Source organism: Micromys minutus (assembly GCF_963924665.1).
Source record: "Micromys minutus genome assembly, chromosome: 6".
Taxonomy (NCBI): domain Eukaryota; kingdom Metazoa; phylum Chordata; class Mammalia; order Rodentia; family Muridae; genus Micromys; species Micromys minutus.
Genome location: NC_137975.1, coordinates 52,793,919 through 52,805,360, shown reverse-complemented (window position 1 = coordinate 52,805,360; position 11,442 = coordinate 52,793,919). Strand labels below are relative to the sequence as shown.

The window sequence follows — 11,442 nt, the reverse complement described above, 5'->3', positions numbered from 1 at the left end:
CTGTCTTCCCTTATGCCATACTTCTCACAAGCCCACATTCTAGCTAAGGACAGTGAGACCAGGAAGGGCACTGGGACTTGCCCAAAGTCATACAACAACTGGACAGCAAACTCAGCCTCCCACGCAGACCTGGCCGCTTCCAGCCCACACAGCCTGACAGCTACACTGCTGCCTGCTTTCATGGGTAACTCTGCCCTGTGGGTGACTGCTCTGCTTGGACATCTTCTCTGGGGCATGCACTCTGGTGGCTTTGGGTCCCTTATATTGGCAAATTACCAATACTGTCTTCTAGATAACCAAATGTCTATCAGATAACAACACCTGTCAACCCCCGATCCTCAAGTCCCACACGTCAACAGAAGTTGCTTTGTAAGCCAACCTCAATCTTCCTCTCCTTCAATGGCAGAGCAGGTTTCAAGGCTCAGGGTCTCTAGAAAACAGCCCTGATAGCAGAGAAAAAAACAGAACAGTTCTAGAGAAGTTCTAGTAAGAAAACAGACCAAACCCACAAAACAGATTACAGACCTAAGCTGACAGATATTCCATGCTCACACATTAGAAGATTCAGGAAGACGTTAGGATGGCAACTGATTGGGATCACCTGCGGACTCAAAACAATCCTCCCAAGTGTGGGAACACAGTCCCTATAAGTTCTAGCTGCTCAGTACTGACTGCTCAAGGAAGGCAGGGCGGGGTCTTCTCTCTGTTAAGGGCTTGAATGACTGGGCTGGGCAGACCACTGATGGTAATATCTGCAGGCTCTGTCTACTTTGCAGGAGTGTGCATCTGGGGATGAATCAAACCTTTCTCGAAGCTATTCAGCTGTGAATAGCAGAAATCTGGAAATGTGGACAGCGACACCCTTGTTGCCAGTGGACTTTTTCCTAACTTTCCTGACATCACGTTTTTAGCTGCAAACCTGACCTACAAAGAATTTTAACCACTAGTCCACCAGGAGGGTTTGCATTTGAGACCACGTGTTTGATCTTCACCACTGAAAATGAGACAATCAAAACCCTACCACGAAAACCCTGTGCTGAGTAAGACGGGAGCTGCATGCCTGCCCTCTCAGCACTCTGCAGGCCGAGGGAGGGCCACCTAAGTAAGTTTCAAGGCTACCCTCGGACACATAGTAAGGTCAGGCAGGGATATATAGCAAGACTGTTTTCAGAAACCAAAATAACAACAAACCATTTTTAAACACCCCCACAATAAGAACATAAGACAGCTTGGCGGGCATTTTTCTTAGAGACAGTTCCAAGATGCCAGCGTTAAGGCACAAGGGGAATATGATTTTCTTACATCTGCCCTTCTCCCCTTTAAGTGGTCTGGGGTGAGACTTGAGAATTAAAAGCAAACCAAACCAACCAACCAATCAACCAAACAACCAACCAAACTAATCAACGAATCACCCCCCACACCCCCCAAAAAAAAAACCCAAAACCAACCTCAAGGTCACTAGTTAAGTAAAGACCAGCAGGACTCCTTAAACTTACTATACTACATCTAAATATTTACTTTTGACAAAAGTGAACAAAGATACCAGAGGGGAGACTTAAACATGGCAAGTAATTCTGGGCACGCGGTTATGAAACATGACTGGCTGCTCTGCCTGGAATGTCTTCAGCAAACGTTTTATATAAATGTATTTGAATCACTTTGTCGGTATTATTTCTCTTAGCATTTCTTTTATTTAAAAATAAATTTAAAATAAAATTGTATAGTGGCAAAATAATTTTAAATTAAAGTTTCCTACTTAAAGCTAACAGAGATACATTTTATAGAGGGGAAGACTTTGCTGCCGTTAGTAACGCTTAAGCCAAGGAAAGGTGATGTGGAAACGCAAGCAGAGAACCGCAGCTTGTGTAAATGCAAGCCCCGGACACAGCACCTGCCACAGGGAAGCTGCACATAGAAGACACAGAACAAAATACATGGATTACTTTTAGCATGTTAAAAACAATCACATCAAAAAGTATACAGATAAAAATGCCGTAGATGACATAAGAAAATAGTGTCCATATATATTGCATATATATATAATCTACATTATTTACCACTAGATATATACTTCCTCAGGAGGCACAGATTCTGCCATCATGAACTAAATTGTACAGCTTGGCTCCTTACAAGTCACAGAGCCATACTTCAAGAACTGTAACTAATATCCTCACCTACGTGTGTATATACATTTACTTCTCCCCCTGCACTGATCTACATCAAGAGCCTGGTTATTCTGTCAGGAGTTGGGAGTTTCAGTGTGGTGTTTCACCTTTAATACACTGCATTTGCTTCCACACCTAATACCATCATTACCACATTAATTAAATTACATTAGAATCATTATATACATAAAAATATTGTCACGTTTGCTAGATAAACAATGTTACTTTCATGAAGACATATTCTTGTACCTCAAAAGCTTACGTCCCCACTGTGGAGCAGGGGGAGCGTCACTGTTGGACTTTCTAGTGTCTGATGTTCAGATACAAGAGGGTAACAGTGGACGAGCATCTACAGAGACAAACCCAGCACGTTGTCAGTGTCTTGGTGACAGTAGTGTGACAGCATAAAAGGAATAGTCACCCTTTTAAAAACCATGAACTTCACTTATTTTTCAAAACTATGAAACAAACTTTTTTTCCTTTTGTACAAAGATCAAAATTCTAGATACTGATTAATCATTAGGGTATTTTTCACAATGCTGACCAGGATAATATAATGGACCAGTCAGTGCAGCAGTACCCATCCACCATACTCTGAAGACTGAGTGTCAGAAAGAGACCACATGCGTGGTCATCCTGGGGCCCATGAGGACCGGAGTTGGAGTGAGAAGCCGCCTTACTCTGCTTTGCTACAACTGAGAAACGCGGCCTTCTACCGCCCCAGCTCACGCCGCAGCCAGACCAGAGCCCAGCACAGCAGCACCAAGACACTGGGAGATGGGGACACAGTGGACACTGTGCAGCTGCTCACTCTGGCTAACTGACCCACGTTAGGCACCACTGAGTGATTAGCCTTTCTCCACGGCCTTTAACTCTCAGGAGGAGATAAAATGACAGCAACTGAAGGAGAATGACATTCTGTAAGGCGTTGGATTCATAAAGTCAGGACAAACAAACTCTTTAGTTAGTTTTAGTTTAGAACCTAGGTTAAAATATGCCCGGGCAGGGTGGGCAGAAAGAATAGGGGGAAAAACAACCCTGTTATTCCACGGATCTAGATTAAAGGTGGTTTTACAAAACAAAATCTATATGCGTGGTGTTTGCCTCATCCATTCAAAGGCAAGGGACAGCCCTCAGAGTATCTGTTCTATAGTGTCTTGGTGCTTTCTAACAGTCAGAACAGAACGGGTCTGAGGGGAAGAGATGCAGGGAGCAGCATAGAGGGCCTCGCTGTGTGTGCAGCCCTAAACGCTACGGCTGTGTTTCCAGGTTACTCTATTAAAAGGTTCAGCCAGGATGCAAATGAATCACTCTTCTTCAGCAGCCTCTGCACAGGATGACACATCCCCGGGCCCTCATTACTGCCACACTGAGCAGCACAGGTTGTTTACAATATAAAGAATACTGCTTTGGCAATATAACATAGCAATGGGGTATCACATGGTTTCTATTCTCTTGTCAGTGAATACAGCCACACTCTCACAGCAACACTGATTCTTGAACAGACAGTCCCTCTCGATTTCTGTAGTGATGTGCCGAAGTCGAGGGCCCTGCATATGGATACCCAGGAGGACCGGCCTCTTCCATAGCTGGTGAAGTCTTATACCTCACTGGACTGTCTACAGACACTTCTGGAAGACCATGGTCCTGAAAAGGTATGTGCTGAAAGGCTGCATATTTTGGTAAATTGCTTAAGTGGCTACGGTTAGCATCCTGAGTCCATGACTGACCATGTACCTCAGGTCTGTATGTGTAACTAGCTTCTGACCATTTTCTGTTCTCTGGCAAATAGTCCACTGGAGGAAGAATGAACTCTCCATTCTTTGGTGACCCTGAACTGCCGTATCCCCTGGCACCGATGTCAATGGGAAGGACTTCAATTCGACTAGAGGGCAGAACAATAGGAGTTGGGCGGCTGTAGCATTTCTCTGGAGAAGTATCAACTGAAAGAGAGGAACCATAATGTCTCCTGGAAGGATTAATTTGAGGCCTGGGGCTGATCTGTGTGGACATAAAGCCAGAGTGGGCTGTAGGGATGTGCTTTGGAGAGTTTCCATGGTAGACAGGGGGGTTGCTGTAGGAGGGAGGACACACAGCTCTGTGGTCCTCCCCTTCTAGCTGGGATGGGTATCGGACATGGCTGGGAGGCTGCACTTTAAAAATAAACTTGTTGGGTACTTTTGGCGGACTGGGGCTTGGCTCAGTGTGCTTCCTTGGACTGTGAGGGTGAGTCCGCTCCAGTCCCTCCTCCACAGCGGCACCATGTTCATTCTCACTCCCAGGCACGTTGTCATACTGGGAAGCGTTAGAGCCCCGCTTCCCATCACCCCCATCAAAAGCCTTCATCTTTTGCCTAGAGTTTGACAATCGGGACTCTGCAGAACTTGGGGTGGTGACAGGAAGTGCTGAGTGACTTTTGCCTTCAATGGCATATTTAGCAGTTCTTTCAATAGCTGAGACATCTGATGGTTTTCTCCATTTGGGTATAAATTCCTTCCTGATGTTTGAAATTGCGTTACTATTTTGGTTGGCAGCTGCATGGTTATACTGCCTGGAACTGTCCTGTGTACCCAATGAAGGTTTTCTCTGGAACTCTGCCTCATGCTTCAGATTTTTGCTCTCCTCATTCACGGACTTCTGTCTTGACTGCCCGGCTCTTTCTGGTGCACCATTTCTGCTGTGATGAGCAGGAGAGTGCTCATGTTTCCTGTGAGGCGACCCATCTTCTCTCCTGCTGCTTATTTTGGGGCTGGGCCTGCCAACACTTCTTTGTCCGTTGCTCAAGTGATTAATACAAGAATTAGACTCAGGTGGAAGTTGCCCCAAGGGTTTCTTTGGATATTCATCCTCCTTACCTAAAATGAACAATAAATTCGTAAGTAAAACATGTATGAATGATGAGACCCTCGTCTAAGAGACACATTATGAAAGGCTGTAGATTATCTCATGTGTGTGCAAACTTTCTTACTGCATAATGTTGGTGCCTAACAGAAGCGATTTCAGGCACAGCTGACCTCAGAGCCTAAGGAGGCGCTGTGCAGGTGGAAACAGCCTTACAGGGGAGGGCCACCAACTGCCTAACCCTAATTCCTGTATTTTCTCACACACTGTGACATGAGAATCCAGAAGTTCTCCCCAGATTGTTATTATTTTGGGCATTTCCACAGTATAACTTGTTTAAAGGAAGAATACTCTCCAACTGAAATCAAGCATCCTAACAATACTTTACTTAAAAATCTAAAGACATAAAAAGAAATTTAAAAATGGAAACCACATTAGGTAATTTATTTAATTAAAGTTGAGTGTGTCTGGCTGGTATGTATGTGTGCACCATGTGTAAGCCTGGCGCCTGGAATTCTGAGGAGCACACCAGCACCCCCGGATGTGGGGTTGCAGATGGCTGTCAGCTGGAAGGGTAAATACTGGGGGCAGGAGCTGAGTCTTCTTCAGCAGCCGGGGTAAAACCCAGAGCTATCTCTCTGCCCACTTACTTCTATATGTTAAATAACTAACACAGAATTGTGAGGAGTTGAAGGTGTAATAAAATGGCTGGTTAGCAGAAAGTATTTTAAATGCTCTATCACAACATTACCAGATTACCACAAAAAAAATTATAAACATTTCATTTACAAAAACTGAAAAATGTTTTAACTGTTATAAAACAACATTTTGACTCTTGAAAACAAGGTTTTGTTTTCTTCTAATATGCAGTTAACAATACATCTAACTGATGTTTAGTGACTACCACCTGCGCAGGGACACTGTGAGATGGGGATTCCACATGGCCCTGGTCACCAGTCTTGCTATTTCTTTTCTTGTTTTTTAAGGGTGGGAGTACTATGTTTACTATTCTCGGAATTCTCATACTGCTTGGTTTTTATAGGATGCTTTAGTAGCTACATAACAGCTATGGATCCATTTCTTCGGGATTTTATTTTTTATGAGAATGATTCAATGTTTTGTTATACTAGGCCCAGAAGGCTGCCAAGCTAAGGATCCAAGTTTGATCTTGGACCTATGTAACACAGACAGCAGAGGAATGTGGCAGTGTACCTGCTTAGATGTGGCAGACAGGCCCGGGTTCCTGTCACTGGCATTCCACCCTAATCCAGTTCCATCCAATTCAAAGGAACAAAGCAAATGGGAAAATTAGGTGGTAAAAACAGTGTAAACACCAGGAGGCATGGCTAGAGCAGGAAGGAGAGCAGGAAAGAACAAGACCTCTCTCTAAACAGGGCAGGCCGCAGGAGGCCAGGAAACTGAGCAGTCACAACACAGGGTAGCATGAAGAGGACGGGGCAGTCTGTCCCGAGTTAACTGGAAACCGCTAGAGACTTTTCAATAGATGAGTTACAGCTGAGGTGTGCACAGCCTTACTTTAAATGGTGGTGGAGACTTAGACATTCATTAAGTACTCCAAGTGTGCCAGTCATCACCCAAAACACCAGCAACACAGCACTGACAACAGGCCCATGACTTCATGATCTCCTGGGGAGGAGGCTGAGGCAGAGATGAAGTTGCTCAAGGGTTGACAGCTAGCGGTAGCAGACAGAGTTCAGCCCAAAGCTGAGGTTAGCACCTGCACCTTCCCTGGCACTTTACTGCGGCGGAGGCACCGAGATGCTTGCTTTGGACATACACTGACGTGGAATCCATCTGCAAGCAAGAGACTTAGGCTGAAACTCTGCACAGGGGCAGGAAAGTTTATTTTCAGTATAAGGAGCAAGAAAACTTTTTGTCTCACACTTGACATTGAAGTTAGAGAAGTATATCTAAGGAAAACCAAATGACATTGAGAAACATAAGTCAAACAACTATATTATCTGATATGTGGTGTGGGTCTAGCCTTTAACAGGTTAGCCATCTCTCCAGCTCAATAGATACACCTGCGAATTGTAAGGTTGAGGGAGATAAGACTGGAGAGATGCTCAGCAGTTAAGAGCACTGGCTGTTCTTCCAGGGACTGACATTCAACTCCCAGAACCTACAGGACAGAACCTTTGCAATGCAATTCCAGGCAACCCAATGCCTCCTCTGGTTTCTGTGGGCACTGCATGTATGTGACACACAGATATACACACAAGTAAAACAACCATACACATAAAACTAAGCATTAATAAAAATTAATATTAATTAATTAATTAAATTAATAAAAATTAATAAAATTTACATTTTTAAAGAATTAAAGGGAAAATTCACCAGATTTCACTTATTGGATTAGTAAGAGAAGAGTGTGCACAGTGGGACACAATGTCTGTGCCTGTTCTAAGAAAATCCAAGAAAAGCTCTTCTCACTAACCCATAACACACTGCCACTCTCCTAGTGGCTTCTCCTTTTGTATTCCTTCAGAGCAATGGCACATGCCCAAATGGGAAACACTGAGTAAAAATACCCACAGTTCACAGTTAAGAAAGTAGTGTCTGGGGAGGAGAGCCCACACAAAATTATATAATACCTAATTATCTCCTAAATGGCAAGCCCTCATTAGGTGCCTGTATGTAAAAGGCACATGGCCAATATATTAAATGCACAACCTTTAGAAGACATGGCCTGTTTAAAAAGTAAAACTTTTCAATAAGGAGTCAATAGCCAGGAATATAAGAAAAGAGCCTCCTAAGATTATAAGTGCTTAAAAATCAATTTCTCTAAATGTTAAAAGCAGTGAAGCAAGCTAGCCAGAGCGCTTCACAGTGAGGGAGGGCTCTCATTGTCAGGGCCAGCAGGGAATGCTTCTGAGGCCCAGCTCCCAACAGTGTCTGTTCACTTCCTCTTTCTGTAGTGCATGGGAACAGGCCAAGGGATACCGAAGGCCTGGCTTGTGTATTAGTTGTCTTCCGCTGCTGGGAGAGACACTACCACCAAAGCCACTCTAACAAGAGAAAGCATTTAACTGGGATTTGCTTACAGAGTGTTGGTTCATTGTCATCACGGTGGAAACCAGAAAAGCACAGTGCAGACAGCAGGCAAAGACAGACTTGGCCTGGCATGAGCTTTCGCAACCTCAAAGCCCACTAAGTGACAGACTTCTTCCACCAGGGCCACAGCTCTTAGTCCTTCTCCAAGAGTTCCACTAACTGAGCCTATGGGGGACAGTACTGTTGAGACCAACACAGCCTGTGACAGTGGACTGAGCACCAGTCTTCCAGAAACACTTGCTGACTGACTGCTGGGTTACATTACAATTGTATTGCTCCCATGAATCTCAGCAGGGCCACCACAGTCAAAGAGCATGTGTTCTTTATATCTAGTAATGGTGTCGCAAACTTAACTTTTGCTGGGCCAAGGAAATACTGTGTGCATCCCACAGGAGCAACAAAAGTCACGACCCGCTATGTTTTTATGTTCTAATAACTATTTTTATCACAAAAGTAGATTTACATAAATCTGTGAACACTCAGACAGACAGATGAGCGTGCACACACACACACAAACACACACGGTCCCTCCAAAGCAACTATACTCAGAAGACTGAAGCACAAGTAATAGAAAAACAAACGCATCCCACCATTATGTGAGGCACTTTATGATAGGAGAGCAGCAGCCATGAACTGGCCGAGCTCCTCACCATGCTCAGCCATGGGAGCCCTAAATCTCTCCCCACCCATAACAAAGGTAATTAAATACAGCTTAGAACGAAAACAAGTGCTTACTTCTTTTTTGTTTCTGCTTGTTTAGCATTTTTGTCTTTAAAAGCTTCAAAATGTCAACAGTAGTCTAACTTCCCAAGAAGGTAAAAGGGTTCTCCTCAGGCCCGTCCCTTTCTGCTCTTACTCAGGTCTCTGTCACCACCCAGTGGACACCACACTCTACTACAGGGTGGAGGTGAACTGCCTCAGAGGCACTGGCAACTCTTTGAACCCAATAAGAGATGTAATTACAAAGTGCTCCTGAGTGCTTCTGGTGAGCCTCCTACAACTTCCAGACTCAGGAACATGAAACTGACATGCACCAGCATGATAAAGAATGGCTTGATACCCCCAAGTATGTTTTGTGCTAACCTTCTGTATACAGATCCTGCTATCTCGAAAAGGACTAGAACTTCAAAAGCCTGCCAGCTGTGTATGTGGCAGGCACACCATCAGCGCTGATAATGCTGGGATCCGGTCTCTGCACTTGAGAGACACACACTAGTTCAAGCATGTGCTCAAGCACCAAAAGCAATTAGCCAGGTGTGTGCAGAAGCATTTGGTTCAGGCACTAAACACAGGTGAGCAAATCCCAGGGCTGTGGAGATCCTGTGAGCAGGCTGAGAAGACGTTAAGTGGGTTAACAGTGCCTAAGTCACAGTGTGTAAACTAACAGCATTGGTCAGATGTGTGTAGAGACAACTAGTGGGCAAAGCCCAGGACTAATGTAGAAGTGTGTATACAGAGCAAATGAATGCCCAAGGCGCTCCCTACACTCAGGCAATCTCTGATCACAGCAGTAAACAGCTCTGCTCTGGAATCACTGCTGGAATCAGTCAAATGCCTATTGTTCAGCAACTGGATGATTTCAGACAGTATTTAACTTTGATCCCAGGGTTTCCCCAGATATCATTCATGGATTAGTAATGATGACAGTCAAAATCCTTCACAGTTCTACCAAATAATAAATAAAATAAAGAAGTTTCTACCAGCCTCAGAAAGAAAGGCCAGAACTAAACAACATAGAAGAGGGCTGGTGCCTAGGCTTCCTGTAAAACCATCAAACGGACAACAACCCAGAGAGAGCAAGCAAACTGGGAGCAGGCTCGGGAGGGTCACTGCTAAGAACGCAAGACCCCTACCATGTATGTCTACCACACTCCCAGACCCACACTTATCAACCTTTCTCAACCCCCGACCCCTACCATGTATGTCTACCACACTCCCAGACCCACACTTATCAACCTTTCTCAACCCCCGACCCCTACCATGTATGTCTACCATACTCCCAGACCCACACTTATCAACCTTTCTCAACCCCTGACCCCTACCATGTATGTCTACCATACTCCCAGACCCACACTTATCAACCTTTCTCAACCCCCGACCCCTACCATGTATGTCTACCATACTCCCAGACCCACACTTATCAACCTTTCTCAACCCCTGACCCCTACCATGTATGTCTACCATACTCCCAGACCCACACTTATCAACCTTTCTCAACCTCCGAAGACCCTGATTTAAGCACAGGGAAGTTTAAAGGAAGCAAGTACCTGACAGATGCTGCATTTTAAATTAATAATCCATTTTTCTATTATTTATATTTTAAAAATATTTAAGAGGATTTAGCTATTGTGGTATAGTTGGCCTTTTTTGTACCATTTTAATATATATAAATGACTACTGATTTGAACTTTTGATTTTTAGATCCAGCACAGTCTTAGGGATGAACAGGGTTCCAAGTTATCTTACTGGTTTGTTCCGTTTCATAGTGCTGGGGCTTGAGCAAGGAGCCTGGGTGCCGGGCAGGTGCTGCTGCCGGACACATCAGTTATTTCACAGCTACACATGGCTTGTTCCTAATGTGAAACACTGACATGCTCAAAGTCAGCTGGATATAATGAATTTATACACAAAATCTAAAATAAAAGTTGTAGTTATTTGTAAATAGAACCAAACATTAACTAAACTCTTTAAAGAAATGTTAAAATTACTAGAACTAAAAACTTTATGTTAATTTTTAAAAATGAAACAAAAACAATAAAAAACCCTTAGGGCTTTAATAAATGAAAAATTAATTTTAAAAGTGTAAATAAAATATATGCATAAAAATTGTCCTTAAAGACCAGATCAAAACAAAAAACCAAAAGTTATCAATAAATATATTACAAGAGGATGAGGTGGTAATGCAAGTGAACACTGGGCAAAAGTGCTCACAGAAGACTCCACCTTACTGTGACATCACCCCAGAGTGCTCACAGGAGACTCCACCTTACTGTGACGTCACCCCAGAGTGCTCACAGAAGACTCCACCTTACTGTTACATCACCCCAGAGTGCTCACAGAAGACTCCACCTTACTGTGACATCACCCCAGAGTGCTCACAGGAGACTCCACCTTACTGTGACGTCACCCCAGAGTGCTCACAGGAGACTCCACCTTACTGTGACGTCACCCCAGAGTGCTGGAAGGAAAGGAAGAACAAGGTGGTTTATTGTTTTCTCTTGAAGACCTGGCCTTCCCTAGAGGTGTCTGGCCACTCCTCGTCACCTGCTCAGTGTCTGAAGGAAGGAGATGGTACAGGTGTCCGTGGCCCCTGTTTCTCTAATGCTGCTGAGAGAAATGTTCCCAAGACATTACAAAGTCT

General features: G+C 44.1%; 1 protein-coding gene across 2 annotated transcripts in view; it reads right to left on the bottom strand.

Moving 5' to 3' along the window:
* Window positions 1-2,949: 2,949 nt before the first annotated feature.
* USP6NL (USP6 N-terminal like) overlaps window positions 2,950-11,442 on the bottom strand; it is a gene marked incomplete at its 5' end in the record, with an annotated part of 127,966 nt that continues 119,473 nt past the window's right edge. For both annotated transcript variants that reach the window (XM_080918303.1, XM_080918302.1), the window contains one exon: window positions 2,950-5,020. In XM_080918303.1, coding sequence (XP_080774429.1) covers window positions 3,645-5,020 — 1,376 coding nt within the window. In that variant the 3' untranslated portion in view covers window positions 2,950-3,644. The remainder of the gene's footprint in view (window positions 5,021-11,442) is intronic.